General features: G+C 42.0%; 2 protein-coding genes across 4 annotated transcripts; both read right to left on the bottom strand.

The window, feature by feature from the left end:
• Positions 1-935: 935 nt before the first annotated feature.
• LOC125304614 (uncharacterized protein KIAA1958) lies at positions 936-15,177 on the bottom strand. Of its 3 annotated transcripts, none has more exons than XM_048259028.1 (4): positions 14,092-15,177; positions 5,457-5,636; positions 4,891-5,094; positions 2,574-4,501 (listed from the first exon to the last, which is right to left on the bottom strand). In XM_048259028.1, exons 1-4 carry the CDS (start codon positions 15,164-15,166, stop codon positions 4,194-4,196), a joined length of 1,767 nt encoding a protein of 588 aa, XP_048114985.1. In that variant the 5' UTR covers positions 15,167-15,177; the 3' UTR covers positions 2,574-4,193. The 3 variants fall into 3 exon arrangements, with proteins under 3 accessions (XP_048114983.1, XP_048114985.1, XP_048114984.1); XM_048259027.1 differs by lacking the exons at positions 2,574-4,501; positions 4,891-5,094; positions 5,457-5,636 and adding exons at positions 7,528-8,104; positions 8,414-8,905; positions 9,443-9,568; XM_048259026.1 differs by lacking the exons at positions 2,574-4,501; positions 4,891-5,094; positions 5,457-5,636 and adding an exon at positions 936-2,120.
• Positions 15,178-17,858: 2,681 nt separating this feature from the next.
• On the bottom strand, positions 17,859-26,314 carry hsdl2 (hydroxysteroid dehydrogenase like 2). The gene is made up of 11 exons (XM_048259914.1): positions 26,166-26,314; positions 24,904-25,067; positions 23,847-23,945; positions 22,980-23,094; positions 22,022-22,125; positions 21,810-21,908; positions 20,970-21,164; positions 20,093-20,164; positions 19,378-19,518; positions 18,740-18,868; positions 17,859-18,075 (listed from the first exon to the last, which is right to left on the bottom strand). The coding sequence occupies exons 1-11, from the start codon at positions 26,180-26,182 to the stop codon at positions 17,963-17,965; spliced, it is 1,248 nt and encodes a 415-aa protein (XP_048115871.1). The 5' UTR covers positions 26,183-26,314; the 3' UTR covers positions 17,859-17,962.
• Between the last annotated feature and the right edge of the window lie 993 nt (positions 26,315-27,307).

Here is a 27,307-nt window from a genome sequence, read left to right on the forward strand (position 1 = left end):
TGTTAAGTCAGACAAGGCTGTCCGAAAGTCAAACGTTTATCCCTTGTACTGTAGTAGACTGACAAGGACTCTGACAACGATGTTACTAGCAAGAATGGTACTATTGAGGTCCATTCCATACTTGAGGACACAACCCATGACTCCTGCCTAGCCACTTAGTTTATTATTTACAGAGCCAGAACTGAGTCCAAAGACTAGACTTTCGAGTACAGACACAGAAGTGACCGTTTGAAGACAGCGAAGAGCAGTTCCCTGAATTTGACAGCATGACGGATAAGAACAGTGGTCTACGCCTCTCAGTATAAAATACAGTATATGTCAACGGAGCATAACATTGTAATAAGACACATACATGAATATGGAAGATGCTCAAGGCTACACTAAGGTATTCCGCTTTCTCTCTCCTACAGGACCTCCTAAATCACAGTACAACCCCAAATAAGACAGAGTTGGGACATTGTGTAAAATGCCAATAAAAACAGAATGTGATAATCTACAAATTAAGTAAACCCACATTTAGCTGCAAAAAGGACATAGACAACATTGCTAGAGTTTTGAGAATGAAATGTTGTCCCATTCTTGCCCAATATAGGATTTATAGGATAACAGTCTGGGGTCTTCTTAATACTGTTTTTTCATTATTCTTATCATTTTCATCATTTGCCCACACTGGTTTTACAGAGTGATAAATACCTACACATCTTTACTTCTGAGAGACTCAGTGTCCCTGGGATGCTCCTTTCATACCAAATCATTGTGCCAGTTAACTTCATCAGTTGTGAAATGTTCAACCTTTTGTTGTCTTTATCATTACACACAACTTTTCCAGCATTTTGTTGGCCCGTCCCAACTTTTTTTGCGCATATGCTTATATTTTCCATGAAATAGTCAAATTTGTCATTTTTAACATTTGATATGTTGTCTACGTCCTCTTTGCAGCTAAATATAGGTTTACTTGATTTGTAGATTATCACATTCTGTTTTTATTTTCACAACATTCAAACTTTTTCTGCTTGGGGGGGGGGTTGTATTTTTTGACCACTGGTCAGTCCACATCCGCCCCTTATGGGGCCGGAGCTACATGGAATCAGCAGGGTCAAAGGATCCGGCGATGACGAAGTTAGTGGGCCCGCCGGCGTGGCCGCTCATGGAGTGGCTGGCCTGCTGGCTGAGGTTGTTACAGATGAGCACCAGCTGATTGCTCTGCGCCTCGGACAGCGAGCTGCAGCTCTGGTACACGCTGAAGTTGGTCCTGCGGCCCGGGATGTTGCCCTTCTCGCACATGGTCTTCACCATCTTGGCCAGCTTGTTCTTGCCCAGTGCCTGGCAGTTGAACCAGTGCAGCGCGGCCAGGTTCACCACGGGCTTGATGGACAAGTAGAAGGGTGCGTCCTCGTAGAACATGGCCTGGGGCCGCCGCTGGGCGTACTCTTTGTAGTCCTGCACGGGGCACTTCTGGGCGTCCTGCGGTGTGGCATAGATGCGGCACTCGGTGCCCGAACGTCGCGTCTTGGCATTGACGTCGCTCAGGTCCTGGTACGTCCACTCTAGGCACTCAAGGCCCGACTCGGAAGTGATCAGCCGGATGTCGCCCCACTTCAGTGCGGAGCTGTGGAAGCCCGTGCAGTGGCCGAACGCCTTGGTGTTGTTGAGCCACACCAGGTTGAGCAGCCCCTCGGGGTTGTAGCGGCTCAGGAGACCCCTCTTCCTGAGCAGCAGCTCGTCCGCTACGGTCAGCTTCATGGACTTGTGTGGCTTGTTGCCCTTGCCCTTGAACTTGAGCTCCAGCTGCTTCTGCTTCAAGGCCTCCTGTGAGCGGCGGAACTCCTTGTCACGGGTGATGCTGTAGTGGTAGCGCTGCTCCTTCAGGTAACGCTCCAGGCCGCATTGGTAGTTGGCCAGGCTGTTGGGCTCGTACTCGGAGCCGTCCTTCTGGCGGGCGTCCACGAAGAACGAGGCCAGGTAGGCGTCCAGCTCCTGCGGTGGGATGCCGTAGATCTCGCGGGTCTCGACGGGGTACTTGGCGATGAGGAAGTCGCGAAAGTTGCGGATGGCCGTCTGGGTGCTGCGGATGGTCTTCTCGTTCTGCTCGCGGTAGGCCTCACTATGGTCCTCCATCTCTGCGGGAAAACAAAAGCAAAAAGATGCTTTCTTTCTCCATTGTGATGACTTCAGGAATGACTAAAGGAGAACTCCCTTTAGCAGTAGTGTTATGGTAGTCACTTCTAAAGTAACAGGTACGTACTTGAAAGAAAAAGGTCAAAGGCTTTAACTGTATCTGGACGTTGGGGTGGCATTACGTCTTTTCTATGACAAATTGTATCTGACATAACAATCGGTTGTAATGAAAGCCACCGACTGATCCGGTTGATGTTGATGGTAACTAGGTTTCCAACAGAGTTGCAGGACACTATTCAAATTTGGGATTCATATTTGTCTACCACATTGTAATCTAGCTGTCTTATTTTGTTTTAAGAACAAAATGACTCATCTTGAGACTTGCACTTTGAAAATTATTAAATGAAGGCAGATATTTATGACAACACAGAGACAGGTTATGAAAACAGGCATGGTTTTGAAATAAATGTTTTATTAGTGATCTTTTGGTGGTTTTTTTGTAATTGAATTGATTCTGAGATTTACTGATGCAAATCACCACACGCAAATCAAGTCACAGAAATATCATCGTAGAGACCTCCGAGAGAGAAGAGAACTTTCAAGTGCTATATTATTCCACAGAAATCAACACAAATGTTTCAGCATATTATGGATTTTTTTAATTGACATCATTATAAGCGGGTACAGAGTAGTAGTTCCTTGATCAGAAACAATTTAGCTTACATGGTGCCTTCACAAACATACTAAAATTACACAATTTAAGATATGAATTGACAGGGAACAGGGGTTAACAGACGAAAGACACCTTACAGTATCATCCGCATGAAAGTGAGCATGCCATTTTCTTCGAAAAAATGAAGCAAAACTTTTTTTTTGTTGTTATTTTCTTATCAACTGAAAACCGGGGGGGGGACTACTGACACCTGAGTGGAAAGGGAAACTGCAATCCAGCACAACTAATATCCAAATCAACCATTAGTGATCACAACTATCATTCAAATGACATGAGTGTTCTGACACATGAATGTTCTGCCTATGTTCTACGAATGTTCTAGCTTATCAGTGATGGACAAGGACTGGGGAAAAAAGTTGGCAAACACATCTGGGAACGAGGTGATTAGAACATAAGGCCAAAAGAGAGAAAAAAATCAGATAAACACCCCCACAGTCACAGCCATCATTGGGAGTGAACTGCCTGTGAATTTGGGCAGTGGGGTTGGATTGAACTAAAGCAGAGATGTTCTACAGAGGGAGATTCCAATCTTCGGTTGTAAAAGCATAACAGGTAACTAGCTTAAGCTTGGGGAACATGTTCATTTAAACAAAACAGATTCCAATCTCCCAGTGGGGTCCAAGCCCCACTCCCAATAGACCTTTTTCACGGCAGCCATTTTGACATGAAACGGATCCCGTACACAGTTGCGTTCCGTCACCGCATGCCAGTGGGTGTTCCCGACAGTAGCTATGCAAATGACTTAAGGTATAACCGTAATTTGATTGGCTGGTGCCGTCTGTTGTTTGCTTATTCGTCATTTGATTGGCTGGTGCCGTCCGTCGGTGCAGCAACAGCTGAACTTTTCAACGTGAGCGACGGGACAGTTCGGCTACGGATGACGTAAGCCCATGTAAAGTGAACGGGATGTGACTCCAGCACTGCAACGCACGCAACTGTGTGCGGGAGCCGAAATAGTAGGGCAAGCAGAGGTGTGTTCAAATTTGGCAAACAGTGGCGAACGTTTGTGGTGAACATGTTTTCTTTGAACGATTTGGTGTTAACATTCCATTGTAACGGTAATTGCATTATCCCCTTCCCATCAAGCTCACGTCCAGTTCCACTTTATGTTTGCGGAGAACTACCTCCGCACACTGTTTGTGATAATTCGCCAACGTTCGCGAATTTGAGCGGACCTCAGGTGTTACTAAATACGTCCATGTAGTCAATTTAAGCGTAGTAGAATCAGAACCTTGATTATTGTTATTAGTAACACCTGGACCTGCCAGATATGTCACGTCCAAAATGGCTGCCGTGTCAAAAAGGTCATTTAGAACATCTCTGTGTAAACTGTACAGGCCTCTCATCTGCTGACGATTGGCAGGAGCTCCCCCTTGGCTTTCATGGTTTTGATCTTGGCTTTGATGCCATCGTCCATGGCCTGTCGGCAGCGGACGGCGTAGTGGGCGAGCGTCTCCTCCTTCTCGTCCCACGGGGGCAACGCGTGGAAGACTTCGGGTGCGGCCAGGCTGAGCTCGGCGATGGCCGCCGTGCGTGAAATGGTGTTGCGGTCAACGCCGATGCGGTCGAAGGCCACTTTCATGGAGACGCTACGGCGGAACTCCTGCAGTGCGGCCATGTACCGCGCAATCACTCCCACCACGTTTTTCACTGCGGACACACACAATACATGCACTAGTATTACCACCTCATACACTCACACACACACACCTTCCATCACAGTTGTAGTAAATTAAAATATCTCCTTGTCAGAAAAAAACACATGGTGCTATTATGAAAACTGCCATTTTTTGAGGAAAAGTCATGCTTTAGAATTAAGGGCTTATAAAAAAACATGAAGAAAGAATAAGAAACTATATATAAGAAAACATACACCAGCATAGATAAATAGATTGATTTACATTTACATTTATTCATTTAGCCAAAGACCTTTAATAAAGACTCTGGTTTAGCGTGTAGATAGATGACCAGTCTGACTGAGTGGTATCAAGGCAGGCTGAACAGATATCTATGGTGGAGCTGTACAGTACAGAACTTACTGCGCACTCGAGTGTTCTCCCCCTCTCGACATCTCTTGGAGATCTTGATCCTCTGTCTGTCCAGGGGATGCAGCTCCACCTCCTCGAAGGAGTCGAACAGGGGAGCAGACTCAAACTGCCCGCCCCCCTCCTCAGGATAGTTGTTGATTAGCTGATGAGAGCTTCCTGGTTCCATCTGATTGGATGAATGGGGCCTCCTTTTTTCTGTAACACAACACCGTGAAGAACACACAATATGAACAGGCAGAAATGAATGACAGCCCAAAGTACAGGGGTGTACACAACATATCCCTCACTCCCAAAACACATATAAACAAATATATAGGCACAGACATACATACACACACACACACAAACACAGACCAACACTACGCACACACACACAAACACAGACCAACACTCCGGACACACACACACACACACGCATACTTACGCATACTCTCTCACACACACACACACACACACACACACACACACACAGACCAACACTACACACACACACACACAGAGCAACACTGCACAACCTCTGTAATGCCATTTCACTAGCCTCCACAGGAAGTGCTCACCTGGCCTCAGCTGGTCCTGCAGGAAGTCGCAGATGAGCTCGGCCTTCTTGGTGAGCTCCTGCTGCAGCAGCTCCTTGTCCTGCTTCAGGCTGCTGATGGTCTCACCCATCATCTCACTCTTGCTCTTCTCCGCCTGCAGGAGGGCCTTCAGACGCTCAATCTCAAACATCGCCGGAGACACTGCGCAGGAAAGGAGACACGCCACACGTTAGGACATTGCGTTCGGCATTTTGAAAGGTATTACAAAAGGTATTACAGAATGCTGTATAGAATGGCAGACACACAGAGAAGATAATGGAGAAATGAACTTGAACTGTACATTAAAATGGTCAAACCATTGAAATGTATTTAAAAGGGAAAAAAACACAAACTACAAATGTGTGAATATGCAACTGCAACCTCGAAACGAATGGCCAGTGTAATAACATGTGGTTTGAAGCCCATCTGACCGCTTGATAGATTATAATAATTCCCAAATGCTCTGATGTAGCATTGCTAACACAATCTGGATAGGACAGGGCCTCATTTAAATGAAGTAAAAACATCTCCAATTTTGAGGCACTGTCATATGTAAAGCTGCCTCAGCTCAGAAGATCCAGATTGAGTCTTTTTTTTTATGGAGCAGATACATATCTCTGATTGTTTAGAATACATGCATGCTTTATTACATGTCAGTACAAACAAATGTTTTTATATTTTGTTAATAACAAATTGTCAGAATGGAATTTGACTTGACTACACCTAGTATATGCATATTAACTAACTGCTCTACGTAACACTGCTAAAACTACAAAACTACAGGCACTACAAAAATAGTTCCCAAAAACATGCCATCTAAAATGCAATTTGACTTGATTAGACCTAGTATAAGCATGTTAACTAACTGTTCTGCGTAACATTGCTAAAACTACAAAAACAACAGTCACTATAAAAATCTAAAATAGTTTCCAAAAAACATGGCATCTAAAATGCAAGATGGTGGCAAAGAAAAGTTGGTCAGGTCCAAAATAATAATACATAAAAAGACAACATAAAATTGTCAAGGTAATTAGATCCAAGAGAGACTTAGACCCACCTGCTAACCTGCTACTACAGGGACTATGTTCCTCTCTCTCCTGTCCCTCTCTTCAACTGCACAGTTGGTCTTGGTTATTACATAATTACTTTGCTTGAACTAGCATGTACTGTATGTGTGCGTTTGAGAGAAATGTTTTGAGAAATGCATTGTGTAACCTGAACTACATGTTTACGACGACTGATCAATTCTGATTAATACCTAGAAGTGTATTAAAAAGTAACCGTGAATAATTGTAAGTAGAATTTACTTGTCATGTTACGTATTAAAATCTCCGTTTCCATGTCAACACCACAGTAGATGGCTTGCATCTTATCATTTATTATACATGCAAATACAGAAGATTAAACCCGGTTGTTTTGATCCACCATCAGACCAAAATTTAAATGAAATGAAATGATCAGAACAATCTTAAATGCAGCGCCAGTTTATTCTTCCAGAAATGTATAGCACAATTAAATATTTGAAATGTTGCTGACAGCCATTATGGTGGATCTGTCTGAGGGTCTTGAAGAATTGAGAGAGTCATTTAGATTTCCCTTTTTACTTCTCACATTAAATACATGGAATGATAAAACTGACAGACAATAAACAGAACACCTTAGTTCTACATTAATCATAGAAATGTACAGCAATGAAACTAGTTTCATATACATTCATATGAAAATAAATACTACTCTACAAACAACAATGTAACCGGCACACAAGAGATCTTAACATGTCCTACAATTAGTGTACATAGATTACACGCTGTTCCATGAAATCTCTTGAGCTTCAGGTTACAGTTCTGTTTTGCATAACAGGGCACACTATCTACTTCTAGTGGTCAGTTCTGTGGCAAGGGTCACTTAAAATCTGTTTACGTTTCCCACAGCCCTTCTCCTTATTTGGTTCTCCCTCTTACTAAAATATGGTTATTAAAGGAACACAATGTAGGAATCCCCCCCCCCCCCTCCCTCCCTCCCTCCCTCCCTCCCTCCCTTTTTTTATCCCCCCCCCACAATGGAGGACTATTTTTTCCTTTTCTTTTCTCTGTCTCTTTTTTCTTACTTTCTTTTTTTTCATTATAATAATGATCATAAGGAGAAAAATACATCACTCATGAAAAATAAGGAAATAATCAACAAATAATAAATCAACAAAAACAAGGAATTCCCCTTTTAGTCAATTGTCAAACCACTGGGCACCCATTTAGTGCTGTGGGGTCAACATAGTGAGAATACCAGGCTCGCAGGGCGTGGCACATCAAATGAGTATACAGATGTGCATCATACAAATCAGTTGGAAGCTGTTATTTAGAGGTAAAAAAAACTACATTGTGTTGCTTTAAGTTATGGTCAGCTGCAGCCCCCCCCCCACACACACACACACACACACAGACTTTAAAAGTCGTCGGGTGAGGGCTGTAGGTCCGAGGTCCCCATCATGTAATCCTCAGGGTTAAAGAAGGTCATCTGGCCCAGCCTTCGCCGCTGGCTCATCCGCATCCTACACTTGTTGATGCAGGCTTTCTTCAGCTTGGACGAGTCCACTGACGTCCAGCCGTCCAATGAGGAGCAGCGGAGAACATACGCTGCAAAGAGATGGAGAGTTGGTTGGTGTGATGTATTACTGAAACTAAACAAGGAGCAAAAAGGCCAAGACTTTATGAGAGGATCAACATTTTACTGAAATGAAAACACAGACCAGACAAGTTGCATCTAAAATGCAAAAACATTGTCTGTGTTTTTTTTTTCACCTCAGAGTGAATTACATATCTATCTATTATGTGAACTGCTCAATATACTTATCCATTCATTGAATCGCATTCTGAGCCATTTTTTCCGCATTTGTTTTTCCCCTTCCCAAGTACAATCATCAGAACATGGACGGTTCTACTCACTGATAATTCCATCCACAATCCTTCGATCCAGAACCTTCTTGCCTTTTGGCACTTTGCCCCTCTTCCCAAAGGCCACAGCTCCAATGAGGTCATCCTCGCTGAAGAAGTGCTCGAACAGCTGGTGGAACAGGCGCATGCAGTCCTGCCTGGACTCCTGGTGCATGGCGGCCAGGCGCACTGTGGGCAGGTACACGCCACAGCCTGTGTACAGCTCCTGCTGACCAGGCCCAGGAGAGCCATGGCCTGCCCCTCCCTGACCCACCACCTCCAGGGGGTGCTCCTCCCACATCTGCCCCAGCGACGGTGCACTGTCCTGGGGCTGATGTTGGTGTGGGTGTGGGTGTGGGTGTGGTTGTGGTTGTGGTGGGTGTGGTTGGTGAAGGCTACGTCGGCGAGGGCGCTTGACCCGCTGTGAGTGTTGGGCAGGCGCTCGCTCACGTAGAGTGAGGATCTTACCGATGACCGCCTGAAGGCTGTGAAGAGTGCCGGGATCTGTGTGACAGAACAATCGTAGGTATTTGAGCCACACCGAGAACTGGAAACATGAGGCAATCGGGAAAGTAAAACCACACGCTGAAATCAGGCTGCTAAGACAATGGGAAACTTTTTGAGCAATGTTGTCGGACAACATTTTTTAACCATGTTGTTCGGGCACTTTTCTTGTTCATGCTGGGCAACCATTTTCTATGTGGAGACCTTTAGCCATTACTAGGCAACTTGCTGTAAGTATCCAATCAAAACACTTGGAGCCGATCATGTGATTTCCCAGCAACACTGCTCAAAAAGATTCTCCATGTTTTAATCATCTTAAGGAAAGCATGGATAGGATGTTGACTCTCTGAAGCCCACCTGATCAACTCCATTCTTGACTAAACAAACACTGAAAATCTATAAAACTTCTACCAGACAACTTTTTAAACTTTTTAAAAATTAAACTTTTTAAAAGAACTACTATCACCTGGCTGCCTAAATTAACCTTCATAGACAACTATAAAGCTGTTTTGACATGTGAGTGGGATGGCGTCTCACCTATACTCGAAACAAATTCTTCGAGCTGCTGTTTGCCTTGGACAGATAACTCGTTAGTGGAGTTATAGAAAAATGACATGGACCCCTCTGCTGAGCCTCTCGCCTGGGCGGAGTAACCCAAACAGCCTGCAATGAAAACAGGGCACATTTAGAGGAATGCTTGGTACTTCACTAAAGTTAACACCAATATTAACTGACTTGGTGAAATAAACAGTGAAATAAACAGTTTTTAAGGTCACTGTCTTTGTACACAGAGAGTTGTGAGGATGATTTGTAGATAAAAATACAATACAAAAGCTTCCACCTTTCCATTGGAGAAAAGACATCTCACTGGCAACACCATAAGAAATGATAATTAAGTACTCAAAATGTGACTTCAATTCATGGAACACTTCATGAAAACCCATTAATGCATGTGATATAGCACTTAAGCAAAGCACTTAAGAAACCTTTTAAATCACTAAGATCCCAGACAAAACTTGTCACTGCCTGGGAAGGTAAATAAAAACATAACATAATCAGGTGGGTATTATACTTTTTATTTTATGAAATTAATCTAGTCAAGACAAAAGGTTTGAATTCTATATAAACATAGAAAACCTTACACCTGTTACTGATACATATAATCTGTCATTCAAACTACCTGAGGCTACAATAAATTAAAACAAACAAAAAAAAAGAAAATCACTTTAAAACACACAAGGCTGTTTTACTAAGTACCAAATACAGGCAAACTAACCATTGTATAAACAGGCAGCATGGAACACTCCAAATTCCATCTTCTTCCATCTCTGGCAGACCTGTAAGTGGGGATCATAAACTTGTTCATGCCTTGAAATCAACAGAAACAGAACAGTATAACAACTGAACTAGGCTAGTCACTAAATTGGTCAACTAACTTTTTTCTAGTCAATGGACTTACTAACTGGCTAAGATTAGTTGAATTTTAAAATAGCAGTCTAACTTTCCACACAAAGAGAATGTTAAAAACACAAGAAGAACTCACCTGCACTGTGATAGGTTAAGATCGTCGCCGTGACAATCAAAAATGGCCTCTAGCGTTCCCTTCTCAACTGAAACGCTAAAATATACGGGCAGTAAATGCTGAGCATGAGAACGGGCCATCAGACATGAAGACAGCAGAACTGCAGCAGAGATCTAGGCACAACTCCATGCACATTTTTTCACATCAATACGCTATTATACTCTATATAATATGTATTAGAAATCACAAAAATTGTGATTAAATATGGTCCTGTGAAATCTAATGGATATATGATATTATATTGTATTGTATTATATTATATTGAAATGAAAGGGTCGATGTTGACATTTGAATGGATGAGGGCTTTACCATGAGCAAAACTGATGTTGGCTATAAAATAAACATCTGTAGGAAAATGATTACATACACCAAATCTCAGAAGCAAAACCAATCCGTTATGAAGAAAAGGTCAGTTTTTTGGGCTACACTGGTCAGTATTTGGCTAAACTGATTTAACGCATAGCCTCTTTTTATCATTTATAATTATGGCCATTGCAACCCACGTTACCAGTGGGGTTTCCGTATAGCTCTAGTCTGGGCTTCATCTGTAGAGTGCACATCCACATAGGCTTGTGAAGGCTAATATATTTTGACCATAGACTGTAAAAAATACTTGCACTGATGACCGGTGAATCGGTAATACTGGTGAAGCATGATTGGGCTGGTGAGGCCTGTAGAGTAAAGGCTCATTCACACCAAGAATGATAACGATAACAATAAATAAATATTGTTCTCGTTAATATGAATGATGACGTTCACACATAAACTACTACGATAACGACAACGATATCGTTGGGGATCACTTTCAGAGTAATTTTCAGAACGATAAAAAGCTAATAGCCAATCAGAACCCATCGAATTTTAACCGTCACATTCATTAACAAGAGACTTTGTTTATCGTTGCTCTGTGTGAACGCTTTTATCGTTATGGTAGTTATTGTTATCGTTATCGTTTTTGCTGTGAATAGGCCCAAAGCCTAAAATGGTGTGATGAAGCACTTGGTGAACATTAAGTATTGAAGCTCATGGAGCAACACTTTAGTGATCACTTAATGGTAAACAGACTTGATGGAATAGCACTGATTGTTAGTGTTTTGATGTTTGCTTAGTAGATGCTTTTATCCGAAGCAATTTCCTGAATGTCATCTCTGAGAGATGCTCCTAAAATCCGTATTAAAACGAATCCACAATAGTGTAGATCTTGCCTGAGAAGATTAATTTTAGATGAGTGAGTCAGACAGCAAAAGAATAGAGGCTATCTGAATACATTGTCTCCCTTGCAAAATTCCAAAAATCAACATCAAACCAACACGGTTGTCTCTTGTGTTTATGCTGCAAGTTTCTGTGTGTGTGTGTGTGTGTGTGTGTGTGTGTGTGTGCGTGCATATGTGAGTGTGTGTGAGTAAGTGAATGAGTGTCAGAGAGAGAGAGAGAGAGAGAGAGAGAGAGAGAATATATATCAGTGAGTGTGTGTGTGTGTGTGTGTGTGTGTGAGAGAGAGAGAGACTGTGTTTGTGTGACTGAGTTAATTGAAAGTGACGGCTTCCTCACACCATCAAAACCTGAAGACAGCCTCATCTGGGTGATGTAGCAAATGCTGCCTCTTATTACGGGCCGACCCCTAGACCACACACGCACGCACACACACACACACACACACACCCCTCCTCTCTTCCCCTCCGTCAGTGTCACTGATCCTGACAGCGTGGCTATGGTTCTGCCTCACTGCCCCGATGATTGACAGCCCTCAACCCCTCTTCTGTCCCCCTCCCCACAGCCGCCACCCAGTCCTCCATCAGCCGACAGATGGGTGTAGGTCGGCAGTATGATGTGAGCACTGTCAGTGGGAGAGGAAGATGGAGGAGTAGGACAGAGCGGGGGGGGGGAGGAGGAGGAAGATGGGGGGAGGAGGAGGAGAAGGAGGAGGAGGAAGATGGGGGAGGAGGAGGAAGATGGGGGGAGGGGGTCTCGTCTTCAGCACTGCACCGCATGATAAATGTAATATAGTCTTGACGGCACAGCGACGCTGCGGCCGACGCCTCGTAAATGTTATTAAATGAATAAATCAGAACAAAGGCTGCCACAGCACGGATGGGAGACGGCACGGCGAGATGAGAACTAATATGCGCACGGACATGACGCTGCCTGCATGGTGCTACACTGCAACATACAACATGCAATCACAGTCAGGCAGTGAGTGATATCTGAAAATGAACCTCATAAGTTCCATTTAAGAATGCAAAATGGGTCTAATTCAGCTCTATTGTGTAATGCCAAATGGGTCATTGAAATTCACATCACGCAAAAAGTAGCATTTTCTCCTAAGAGAGCAGGTTTTTAACTGCTGAGCAGCCTTGCGTGGTTCACTGCTATTGGCAGTAGTGTACCAAATGTGCTTGAACAAATATGCTTAATTAATAGACTTGCTAATCACCTTGCTTGATTTGCATGAGATTAACATAAGTGGATTGGCAGTAATGGGCATAATTTAATCTGAAAAACAAGTTACAGGTCTAGAATAGGCCTAAAATGTTTCCACAGACCAGCATTTGTTGCTAAAATGAAATTATACCATTGGTATAATTTACTACCATTCTTATATAAAGAACTTCACAATATCATGAAAACAAATAAAACCAACAATATATTTATAATGATTTTCTACATTACTGAGAGGTAGCTAAACTGTTTGCAGCTTACTATTTTCCTGAAATCTGGAGCTAAAGAAGAGAGGCTCCCTCTGACCCCCACCACGTTCCCTCACTGACTGCCTTTCATGGATACAAAACCATTTTCTCAAACTCAACACAGATAAAACAGAAATTCTGCTGATTGGCCCTAAAAGCATGTTCTCCAAACCTTCCCCACTAAATCCCTTCAAAGATTGCAATACATTCAAAACTCTGCAGCCAGACTCCTCACCCATACCAAACGATCTGCAGACACACCCCCATTCTCCATCAACTTCACTGGCTATCAGTTCCGTCCCAGATTAAATACAAAGTACTACTACTCACCTTCAAAGCCCTCCACAACCTTGTTCCCTCCTACATATGCAACCTCTAGACCCCTTACACTCCCTCCCACTCACTCAGATCCTCTGACCCAAACCTCCTATCTATCCCCCGCACCAGACTCTCCACCCTGGGTGGCAGGTCCTTCAGTGCCTTGGCCCCCAAACTCTGGAACTCCCCCCATCCTCTTTGTGACTGTCCATCTCTTCCCTTCTTCAAAGCACATCTCAAGACCTTTTTGTTTAATGATCACTTCTCCTCTACACCCAACACATAGCTCCATACACATAACTTGTCTTGTTGTATTGTTATTGTTTTGTTATTGTTTGTCTGTCTGTTGTTATGCTTTCCTTCTACTATGTTAAGCGAACTTGGGTTTGAGAAAGGTGCTATATAAAATAAACGCATTATTATTATTATTACAGAAGAAAGTCACGGAGTAATAATAAAAAAAAAAGCTAATAGTTTCCGGCTTAATCAAGAACTACACATTTAAAGCCAAGAGCAAAGAACAAAAAAAGAGAGGTATGATCGAAAGAAGAAAACAACATAAAATAAAATAAAATAAGCAAACAGGTGCAAGACTTTACCCGAGGCTTCCGCTCTGGAGTCAGCGTTTAAGGCTTGCCCCGTCATCAGGTCCAGCTCTGGGTTCAGCCCTCCGCCCAGGTCTCCGTACGATACTGCCGACTTGGCCAGCTCGTCCCCTGGCATCCTGTCTAGCAGTTCGCTCTTGCTGGGCAGGGATAAGGCTCCTGCTGGGGCACCCGAGCTCTGACCGGGAGCTTTGCTCTGGGCAGTGTGGGTGGGGGCACGCATGGGCCGGAGCATTGTCTGGGGGTGCGGGGAGGAGCTGCTGCCCATGGGCAAGGGAGAGACGCCCAGGGAGTCCCCGTCCACCGACGACAGTTTGTGGGAGAGAGAGGAGTGGGACGAGGGGCGGGTCAGGGAGCTCGGCCGCGGCGACTGGGAGACGACCGTGGACGAGGGGCCTCCCTCTGAGAGCATACCGGCAGCCAGCTGGGCATTTGCCACGGTGTAGTAGTCTTCCGCCGTCTCCTGCTTGATCTTCTTCAGGACGGGATCCCCCGAGCGCTCCTCTGCCTCATGCTCCCCTCCACCTCCTCCTCCTCCTCCTCCGCCACCAGGGGCAGTCCTCTTGCGGAGCGCCGCGTGCTGTTGCTGGTGAGGCTCAGAGTCGCCGTCCTCATCCGTGGCGGACGACTCACAGACGATATCGAACAGGTTGCTGTTGTACTCCTCCGTGTTGTCGTCCGCTTCAGATGGCTCGCTGCAGTTGGAAAAGTCGCACGAGTCGCCCACTTGCACGCAGTTGCTCTTGCCCTTGCCACCGCTGCGGTCCATGAAGCGCTCCCTCTGGCTGCCCGAGCCACCCGTGGTTCCTTGCATCAGACTCTCCGCGTTGATGCTCCGGCTGTCTGGGTAACAAACGCGCTCCTTCTGGCTTGTCTTACAGGTGGCTGTCAGGGGCCAGTGGTAGGCGTGGCCCGCACTGCAACCCCAGAGCGCAGTGAGGTTGCCATGGGCACCCTCGGTAAGCAGGTGCTTGAGGCTGGGGATGAGGGTGCAGATGGTTCCGTGGCTGTGCGCCCACTTGACCAACTTGGCCAGGTTGTCGGAGGAGGTGTGCAAACAGTCTTCCATGTTGAGCTGCCTCCCCTAGTAAAAGGACACCCAAAGAGTTAATAAAGTATGATTCACGAATTGCTACTTACAGTAATGCACATGTTATAATCTAGTTTTAGATATCAATAATCAATACATTATTAAAATGAATAATGGTGTTCGATGGTCTCGTTGGTCGTTATAATAACCAAACAATGTGACCTTGAACCACATGATGCTATGAGACTTTTCGTAACGTAACGATTTACCCATACTAAACCTTACAGGTGAAAAAAAAAATCGAAATCGTGCAACGTTGCCACGTCGATCTTACCTCGAAGAGTCATGTTTTCAAAGTTTTATCTAAACGTATGGCTTTTTTAGTTTGCCTATGGATTTTAAAAGTTTGGCACAGCGGGTAGACATCGATAAATACCTGACATTGTCTTTTTGCTCGGGACTGTCAAGATTTACATTGTCAAAATGCAATCTATTTGCAATATTTTTGCAAAGTTTATTGATAAGACAAGTGGTGAAACATCGGATGTAAACAAGGTGTAGCATACAGTTTGAAGCCCTGCGCTTGGGGGAAACGTGCTTACATAAAAAAAAAAATAATAAAAAAGATCAATTTAGTCATAAAGGTCGACCATATCAATTCTCCTAATAATAAAATGAACTAATGTGTCATAATGTCGATACTCGTCGATACTTTAACAAACTAACTAAACAAATAACCCATTAGAATCCATTATTTACAACACAACACGTTCAATGTTTTGTCTGCAATGAAGGATCTCCCTAATTTGATCTATATGGCTTTGGGAGAACCCGTTGTTTTCTGACATGTTGTTAATGAATTAACCAGGCATTAGCATCTCCAGCTAGCGGCCAATATCTCAACAGACGTATGCATTTGGCTGGTGAAAACCCATCATATTGAAACAAAGACATCAATAATGAGACATTTGACCATACCTTAATGTAGGAGAATTCCTTGGCGTTTTAACCATTCACATATAGAACGTTAACAATCCGTTCTTTGAAGGTTTCATGTGCGACTATTCCCGATTAAACTAATGTTTTCGTGCATATAGATGTTTTTTAACACAATACAATGATTATGATCGCACCTGCGCACTTGGGTACTTCCGCGTAGACAGGAAACGCGTAATAAGTCACTTGTCTGTCAGCTGGTGTGATGAAAATATAGGACATTTTCAGTCGAACTGTTTCTAAACAATTGAATAAGCAAATAGGGTAATGACATTGTTGACCAGTTTTATTGATTTTTATTTAGCATGTGTGCCTGTGTGTAGTACTGATCTTGTGTATGAAGTACAGCAGTTTTAATGTTCAATTTAATTTTAAACAGACCTGCTGAACCAAATTCCATCTTCACACCACATGTTCTCTGTCTATGCTCAGAAACATCAGATACAGAGAGACCCCTCACACAGGCCTTGACCCTCAGTGATAGGCATTGTGTGTGTGTGTGTGTGTGTGTGTCAGAGTGTGTGTCTAATATACAAGGTTGCACAGTTACGTGTGTTGTGTGGTCCTGATTGTGTGTGCTCTCCTCTTTTCAGTTGGAATGTCCCGACACAATCACATTAAACAATTATTCTGATTAGGAGGGAATAATACATTATTAATTTATTTCCCCAGTGTTATTTACTTGTTAATTCTATTTTGATTTCATTATGAATGTTTTATGTATGCTTTTTTTTTTTTTTTTTTTTTTTAAAATGCTTTGATATACAGTACTATTTAATTAATTTAAAAAGTGTATTTGTGTACAGTGTAATTTACTTTGCCGTTTATATCTCTATATGTGTAAATTGTACATTACACTTTAATCCAATAAAAAAAGTGTATTTGTAAAAAAAACAAATACAAGGAAAGTCTAGTTACAAATGGCACAGAGATGCAATTCACCCTTCGCTCCCGCCCTCCTTAGTTACTGTTGCTATGCCTGACACGCTTTAGCACCCTGCACGTCTATTACATAGGGGGAGAACAGGGACTTTTCAATGAAATGTAATTTACAAAGACATCGTACCACACTGAAAGCTAATATTTTGTCACTAGCAACCTACATCTGCCCTCTGTCAAATACAGTTGGAATTTCATCTCTGAACAAAACCGTTCATGAGTTATTTAAGCAGAAGTTGAATGTGCATTTGGTTTCATTCGACTCTCCTGGCCAGAATGAATGGAACAGGCATGGGGGACGAAAGAAACACACCAAGCTAATACTTCCCACAACTTCAATATTTGACATCATGAATGGTACTTCAAATAGGTGTTATTTTAAATAGATTGCTGATGGGCTATACATCTTGGTGATCGTCTGTTAACAACTTCTTACCATTATCGTGAAGCGTGTATCTCGCGGTTATGGAAATATCATGCAATATGCCATTTTTTATAGTTAGAACAATATGTGTTCCCAATTATATCATGTTTCTATAGTGTAACATGTTATTACACTGTGTCTACGTGGGTTAGGGCACCACACATCCAAATAAGTGCCCTTCATGACCCACAGGCCTTCAGTCTCCACAGGTTAACATGGCAAAACTCGAAAAGCTTGTCAGACCTCCCGTGCCTAGTGACGGGTTGCTAAGCCACGATTGGCCTGTGGCGGTTTTCAGGTGTGGCTTAGCGAAGGGTGAATTATTCTCCTTCAATATTGACACTTCTGTAAAGACATGTAAAATTAGCAGCATCATAGCAACAAGTTTATTAGAAACTTTTTACAAAAGGACCAGTTCAACAAAACACATTCATATAAAGACGGGCACATCTGTTAAGGCATTGAATTAGTCTTATTTACAGCTTGGGTTTCATCAAGCCCATCATTTTCTCCATTTTAATGGCAAGAGTCATGTCCCCCTTGATCCTCAGTTTTCCTGACATGAAGGCCATGGTTGGTTTCATCTTCCCTGTAGAGGGAGAAAAATGTCACATGCCATTATTTTCCAGTTTTCATATTCCAATTTTAAACATATTAAAAGAAATACACAATCACAGTAGCTTGAGGAAAAGGAGACAGGTTCATCCTGACCTGTGCTTGACCTTTAATTTACTAGATAAAATCAATTGATAACCACTTCTCATTTTCAACAAAGACCTGACCAAGAGGTGTCAGCAAAAGTATAAATGAACACAGATAACACCGCTATAACACACAAACAATCAACAACAACTACAACACACAACTAAACAATAAACCACACATACAGTACATAAACTATACAATATATCATACAAATGTTTAGTGTTTGTGGCTTTTCACATGAGAAGCGACACCCACTACTATTCAATTCTTTTTCAATGAGATGCAGGCGGGCAAAGCAGGCGATTTGAGTGCAGTCCCGACTCCCGAGTTGCCGCTTGCATGCACAAATCGAGAACACGCCTGCCCGCCTGCCTCCAAGATAAAACATTTTCAGCTTAAGGTGGCGTGCGGGCACTTCAGTTTTGAGTTGTCTTTCAGGCGACTGACAGGCGGGCAGAAGGATGTGAGGCAGGGAACTGGGACCACTTTCCATCTGAAAAGCACCTTCCTTATAAAACGAGGTCAAACAACATTTTTCTCTGCCTCACCTGAGAACATCTTGATGAAGTCTGCGCTGTCCATGCTCATGACGACGTCCGCTTTGACTGGTGGTTCTCCGCTGCCGGCACTTCCTGCGTCAGACTTCAGGTCTATGTACCAAACTCCAGGGTGCTCCCCTAGGGACCAATAGAACTTCAATCCCTGCCCAACTCATCCTTAAAAGACATGCTTAAAACCCTTCAATTCAAGTATATTTTTGCCTTTATTGTGACAGGAAAGTTAGAGATTGACAGGAAGTGAGTGGGACCTATATGAATGGGAACCATATGAGTGGGACCCATATGAATGGGACCCATATGAGTGGGACCCATATGAATGGGAACCATATGAGTAGAAACCATATGAGTGGGACCCATCTGAATGGGAACCATACGAGTGGGAACCATATGAATGGGAACCATATGAGTAGAAACCAAATGAGTGGGACCCATATGAATGGGAACCATACGAGTGGGAACCATACGAGTGGGAACCATATGAGTGGGAACCATATGAAAGGGAACCATATGGGGTATGGGCGCTGTAGCCACTCAACTTTACTCTACAGTAACAAATGTATATTGAGGAAGAAATAAAAACAAAACACACATGTACACACACAGAGAGTAGGGGGGTAAAAGAATACCTGATAGGTCAAATTTGTAAACTCCTTGAGTGCTCTTGACCACATCTGGACTGAGGATTCCCTTGATGACCTTGAAGGTATCTGCAATAGGACCACTGTCTACAGTGCTGGACTGCCCAGTCTTGAAAGCAGGGCTTGCACCTACAGAGGCAGTTTGGATTCTGTGAGTTCATATCCACACATCCAAAGTTTCTGCCACACTTTTACTTTATCATGAACATTCACAAAATCCACCGCTACAAGTCTATGCCGCATTGGGTAAAATTATCTACTAAATATAAATCACCTTCAAATTTCAAAATCATCCAATGTCACAGATTCAACATATGTAACAGAAAGTCACACAAGATTGATTAAAGGTGCTGTAAGCGATGTTGGGTAACATCACTTCTGTTGACGTTCAAACAAAACAAAGAGCTCGCTCATCCCTCCCCCCCCCTGCAAATGAAACTGTCATGAACGCGCATCTCGTCGGTGATTGGCTGTAACAATTTTATGGTCCAGGCTGTTTTTGTTGCCAATTTTGGAACCAGGGCTGTCCCCATTTTTTACAGTGTATTCAGGGCACAGGCAGCTAGTGCATGGTGAGGAGATGTTTGCTGTATGTGACAAAATGTTTTAGATCTTTAGAAACCGTGTAACATCGCTTAGAGCACCTTTAATCCTCTTTGGCATTTGAAACAAGTGTCATTATCATACAGTCTCCTTTTCTTACCATGATCCTCCATGTGTTTCACCAGATTCTCAGGCTCCTCATCCAGGAAGAAGTCAGGCAGCAGAGAGTGACCTGGGAAATGTACGGGATATGTGTTATCACCCTTCATCTTCTACCACACTGGGCTGATCTGTATCACAGGCCATTCAAGTTCATAACTGCAGTCTGTTCTCATTCTATGATTCTTGTATCATAGTAAGGATTAGGGCTGCACAATTAATCTATTTTATATTAATGAATGAATGCATTTTTAAACTCCTTGTGCTATAGGTAAGAGATTTCACACAGTGCCTAATCTACAACCAAGCTTATTTACCATCAAAACCAAACCAGACAACACAAAATCACCAACAAAACAGCCTCTGTGCGCAACAAATGGGCTTCACTAGCAAGTGCTTATCATAGTAAGGATTAGGTCTGCACAATCATTTTTTAATAGAAATCGCAATTTTAACTAAGGTAATTAGCTAATCGCAAACTCCGCAATTCATCGCAGCTCAGCTTGCAACTCTGTCACAACGGTTAACCTAATCTTGTCACATCTATCATTTTTATATTCATGTCATCCTTGTGTGACAGACAGTGAAGCTCACCAACTAGAAGTCACCAAAATTTGGAGTATTGCACTGAAGCTTGACTTTCAAAAATCACTGTTAGAAAAATGACAATTAGATATTGTCTCCTAATCGTGCAGCCCTAATAAGAATCCTTGTATGCTGTGGTTAACAATATATTGAATATTGTGTGTTGTCCCTGATAACAATAACCTTCCACATTCCATGAGTATACACACATCTCTCCATTATATAAGTTTGATATTCTGGATAACTCTACAGTACTGTATGTGGTTGTAAAGCTTGAATTCTTGCATACAAACCTGGTGCAACAGCATAGATATCAAAGTCCTTGATCCCCTGCTTTTTGAGGATGTCCTCGTCAATGACAAAGTTCCCAGTGTAGTTTGTGGGCTGGTTGAAGATTGCGTAGGCCGCATCAGCCATGATCTCCACCTTCCTGCACTGTTTCCCTATATCAGAACCTCCAAGCATGTCCATAGCAGCAGTCTGGATGGCTTAGAAAAACATACAGCATAGGGGCCAATTAGAATAAAAGACCCCATTTAAAATTGACTGAGATCAGTATAAGATAACAATTATATCAGAGGATGAATAGGTAGTTTTCTCAAAATATATGTTGCGCATATATACAAAATTAGGTTTCATGCTTGACGGTCTCATGTCTGGACACTTTGGGCCCTGTTTTGGCGATCAGAAACTGATGGTCAGAAATGCAAAGTGTATAGACATTAAAAACGTGGCCAGTTCACAATCACTAATTTAATTAGGTGATTTTGTGATCAAACACTGGGCGCAGGGCGCAAAAGGGTTGTTCTTATGTTTCTTAATCAGTCATGGGTGTGTTTAGCGAAAAATTCCTCACTTCAGTGAGTGTAAGATATAAGTCGCGTCGCGTCGCGCTTTGCACGCTGTGCACGATAGGGCCCTTTGTTTATTTTGAAAAAAGAAACCTTCAAACATTGTGTAAGTGTAACCTGTGCTGTGTTGAACCGTGCGGCTCAGCCCTGCAATTGCCCAGACTCAAACCCTCAAACAGCAGCACCTCAGATCGGGTGTTCCGTACTTACTGCACAGCAACGTACCAGCTGGCTACCGTTACATAAGGGTAAGCTCAACTTTACACAAAGTAGAAAAAGTACCTGTCTTAGGCCATAAGGCATTAACAGCGATGGATCCTCTGAATTCTTCTGCCATTCCAAGCACACACATTGACATTCCATACTTGGCCATTGTGTATGCTAAATGAAATAAAAGCAGAAACATTGTTATTTTCATCCATGCAAAGTTTTTTTGCAAACATATGCATTATTTTGGTTGAATAAACCACTTCACAGCACTGAGTCCTTCTTACCTGTGTGGTTCTTGAACCAGATGGGGTTAAGGTTGAGTGGCGGACTGAGGTTTAGGATATGAGGATTTTTGCTCTTCAGAAGATGTGGGATGCACAATCTTGACCTGATAGAGGCAAAAGAAAAAAGGAGTTGCTTTTGTGTGAGAGCAGGAGTGTTGAGCCTCTTTACTCACACAGTTTCAAAACAACTAGTAAGATTTGCAAGAGAGAACTGAAGCAATGAACCAGGCCAATAGGCCATTGTGCAGGATACCACTTAAAAGTGTCCAATGTCGTTTCAGGTTTTTTGCTACTGGGTTCCTGCCTGCAGTTACGGAGTATTTGTATTTTACACAACTGTTGTAAGTACTGTTGTGGTGGCAAACACCATTTTCGAAGAACCATGTCGACTCACAAGGTAATATTACACAATTTAATAATATTGTATTTAATGGCTATTGTACAATTGCATAAATTGGATATTTTAAACAAAACAAATCTCCACATAGCACCTTTAAACAGAACCCCTGGAGCTCTGGTGTTGATCACCTCCACAACCTAGCTCCAGGGTAATTATTTGAAAGTAGGTCTAAAAATGACTGTGTACAAGTGTGTGTGTGTGTGTGTGGGCATCCGTGTGTGTGTGTGTGCGCTTGAGAAGCTTGAGAAACAAAAATTGTTCCTGATGGGAGAAAGTAAACCTGTTTTTATGCTCTATCAAGATCAGTAGTGATGGCTAATACATTAGGCAGTAAAAGTGTAGATAATGAAATAACAGTAAAGTTTTATATTTGATGATCATAATTTTAGTATGTGTGGTGGCGACACCTGCTGGATAGTACATCTAACTACAACCTAACAGATACAACAATGCTGTTACTAGCTTGAACAGGGTGACATGCATTCTGCTTTTTAAAATGAGCAAATCTGAAGAGTTAGATATTTTTGATATTACATTATCTTGGTCTGTAATACTTACGTGAGGTAGGTTCCTCTAAGGTTAATGCCCAACATAAGATCTACTTTCTTCATGGATGTCTCCAAAGTACCGGTCAGGTTAATTGCACTGGCATTGTTAACGAGGATGTCAATTCCTGTAGAATCAACCACAGTGAACAAAAGGGGAAGATATGTTTATAGGTGTTTTGGAAAGATTTGTGTAGTGAAACTTAACGAGTATTGTGTTATTAGTGTTGAAAAGTTGACCAGCATGTATTAAGTCAGACGAGATGTGACCTATATTAGCACATTAGCACATATGCATAACCCCTCCCTCCATGCCACAGCCGAACTGTGGCCACACTTATACCTTTTCTTAAAATAGTTATATATATATATATATATATAGATATATAGACTTTATTCTTGCACTGTTCCACTGTTGGACTTACTCATTTGCACTATCACCATGACACTCACTCACACAGAGCACCTTACCTTACCTTATTATGCACAGAGAATCACAGGCTCAGTCCCTGCCTCAGTCATTGCAAGCGCCTCTTGATTGATTAATCACCACTATGTGGATACTGTTTTTAGAATTGATTTAGATTAAGTGTTAGTATAATTTGTATTTTAGTATATTTAGTATATTCTTTATCTTCTACTGTCCTTATTGCTTAGTTGTGTTTTTATATTATAGATAGATAGATAGATAGATACTTTATTGATCCTCAAGGGGAAATTCAAGTATATTATATACTTTTAATTACTTTTTCTGCTGTTAGTGAATGTGTGTGTGTTGTCTGTATGCTACTGAGACCTTGAATTTCCCCTGGGGATCAATAAAGTATCTATCTATCTATCTATCTATCTATCTAGTGTGAGCTAGTGTGATTTGACTCACCTCCAAATTTCTGCACAGCCTTTTCCACTGCATCATTGAGCTGGGCTTCATCTCGTACATCTACAATACAGGGCAAGGCTTTTCCTCCAGCTGCCTCAACTGTAAGAGAAAAAAAATAGACATAAATTAATTTGGCCAATCTGGTTAAGATTAGATTAGATTAGATTCAACTTTATTGTCATTGTGCAGAGTACAAGTACAAAGACAACGAAATGCAGTTTGTGTCTAACCAGAAGTGCAAAAAAAGCAGAAAAGTGCAATGTGCCAAGTATAGACAGGTGGTTATCATAGCTAGCACCATGAAAAACGTTTTGTTGATTTTTTTTTTTATTTCAACATAAAAACACCCAATTCATTTTACCTCCCAGCTTGGGGCCACCACACAGTAACTACACATCTTCCAGAGGTTATTATGCTACAACTAAAAACAGGGTTCCCACTCTAAGTCAAATGTAAAATTCCATGACCTTTCCCTGACAAAAGAACTGAATTTCCATGACCCATCATGAATGGTACAATATACTGACCAAAGATTTCAGAGCATTCGCGTAGCCTTCAAGAATCTGACTTTTTTAGAGTTGAAGATTAATAAATGGGCATTGAATAAACAAAGTTGGGCTAACCACAACCACTCAAGCAAGCAATAAAGCTAATAACCAGGCAGATATATACCAATTCTGCAAGGAAATATATTTGTATTAGGCATAATGTATTCTGACAAGTACATTTTAAACTGCTACAACAAAATTCCCTAATATTCCATGACTGCCCCAAATTTGATCAAATTCCCTGACTTCAGACCTTATAAAAATTCCATGATATTCCAGAAATTCCATCACCCGTGGGAACCCTGTAAAAACCTTGTGCAAAGGCCTTCAATGGCACCAATTGCTTTGGGAGCACAATCTTAATACAACTCAATGAAAACCACAACATCTACAAACTAAACATTCTTGAATTTCCCCTTGGGGATCAATAAAGTATATATCTATCTATCTTCTTCTTTTGTAATATTCAAGGTCATCACTCTGTCAGAGCAAGTCACAGGGGTACATACTCTCTTCCGCTGCTGAATAGATGGTCCCTGGAAGTTTGGGGTGGGCTTGTGCCGTTTTGGCTGCGATGACAACATTGGCACCATCTTTAGCAGCTTTAAGGGCAATGGCCTTCCCGATACCTCGGCTTGCCCCTGTGATGAACAGGGTGCAACCTGCCAGCTTTCTGAAAAAGGACACAACTGCATTGCTTAGTCACTGATCATCATTGAGAATGTTATGGTTTTGCAGAATAGGCAGGGGTGCATAATGCCTACCGGAAAAGCCAATAATCATAAAGATTACCTAGTAGCCCTAGGTTTGTATCTTTGTATCAAAGTCAATAATTCTGAAAACTAATGTAATTTGAACACTATATGACATTGACACTGTAACATTAACTCATTTAGGCTAAATCTATTTGCAAAAATGTATCCCGAAACGTCTAATACACCGTACAATACGGTACAATAGATCAACAACTTAACCTAACCTATAGCTTATTAGACATTCTCTGCCTATAAATTGTTTAACCTAGGAACAACCTCAAGAGATTGAAAATCTGTGTGAAAGGTCAATCATCACTTGCCTCTGTCACGTTGGAGCTATGCTCTCCTGCGTGTCATTATTTGACCCATGGCTACAAATGAAATTAATCACTCACCACTGAATAGATCTAGTTTAGCAAGAAGCTGACATTTACGTTAAATACTACCTTAACGTTACAATAGCTAACAGTAACGTTAGTTAAGATGGCTAACTTATCTGGCTAGCCAAACAGCTGTTTGCTAAATTCAAAAACAATGGCAGAAGTCCATTCTTAGCTCCTACACTTTACTTTGAACAGCACTGACATCATATCTAGCTTGCAATATACAATAAGGTGCATAATAAAAGTTATAAAAGCTGTCAAACTTGATGAAACCTGAATAATCCCTACCGAACTCCACTCGCTAACATTACCTAAGTTAGCTGTCAGCCTAACTAAACTAAACGAGCAAGCATTGCTGACTAAACGTTTTGCTCAAGTAGAATCAAGATTCATAACACAGATGCTGACTAACTTATTTCTCATCTTTTTGGTTCATACCACGTAAGTGTTATTTCATTGCCTAGCTGTTTGGCCTGTTACGTCAAACGTACATTCATTCAGACTGCATGCTAGATGCTAGCCTGTAACAGCTAGCTAGCTATCGAATGATATAAGTTACTAGCTTTGTACAATTTCCACAATTGTCTATATCGCTTGCAAACGATAAGTTAGCTTTCGAAAATAATATCTCACCCTGTATTTTGCAACATTGTGTTGGATCTTCTCTGCAGAAAGTCACAGGGAGCAGGGGCTGGTGAGAACGCAGTGACTGTGATATAATAAATGACAGCGGTGCCCTTTAGCCTACAAAGACCCGCTGAGACCGAGCCAGAGAATGTCTAAAAGGAAGTAGAATTTCTAGACGGGCTCTGACTCAGCCCACGAGCCGAGTTTGTTGTGTTTCAGGAAGCTCATTGCTGCCCCCTTAAGTCATGTTACGGTTACGCCAATATTTCTATTCCAATATTTCTATCTGTCTTTATGTAACAAATATCTGTTAATTTGTACACTCGTACCTAGGCCTAGTAGGTAACGTTAGCTAATTTTCTTACTTGGACAGAAACATATATTTAACATAAAAACATAGAATTACTAATCCTTTTTTATAGGATGAAGGGAGTGTCTTGTTCCTGTATCTATTTTAATACAAGTGGGGCCATCTCAGCATTTAAACAACCACAAATAAAATGCAATTAGGCTAAACAAATGCAACTAAACATCTGCAACAGTTTAAGTAGGCCTATGGCCTTCGTGCATTGCCTGAATAGCTTTTCGAAGCAGCGCATCCTCAGATTTGTCTCCCCCCAAAAGCTGCTTGCAAATGTATGCATTAGGCCAGTGGTTTTCAAAGTGGGGGCCGGGCCCCCCTGGGGGGCCGCGAGGGGGTGCCAGAGGGGCCTCAGCAAGTTGGAAAGAAAAATAAAAGCAACAAATAAATACATTTTAAAAATTTGAAATATACCCATTACTATGAGGGTTGTTATACAATGCCATTATAATAAATGCATATCTGAACATTATTTTCCATGATAATGACTGGGAATAATAGTAGAGTGATAGCTCTTATATAGCAGAAAGCAACAAATGTAATTTTGCACACTGTATGCTCCATCACAAAGTGCTTGTGGCTAAAATAATTATTAGGATTAGCTTAACGTATTTTTAAATTTGCCGTAGTATTGTCGATGGGTTTAATAACACATCAAGGGGTCCTTGGCCAGAACCTAGTGGTATTTGGGGGGCCTTGTCAAGGAAAAGTTTGGGAACCCCTGCATTAGGCTACAGGTTGCAGAAATTACCCATATGTTTAGAGCTATTTTTGCTTATCCCCATGT

Source organism: Alosa alosa, chromosome 12 (assembly GCF_017589495.1).
Source record: "Alosa alosa isolate M-15738 ecotype Scorff River chromosome 12, AALO_Geno_1.1, whole genome shotgun sequence".
NCBI classification, from domain to species: Eukaryota; Metazoa; Chordata; class Actinopteri; order Clupeiformes; family Clupeidae; genus Alosa; species Alosa alosa.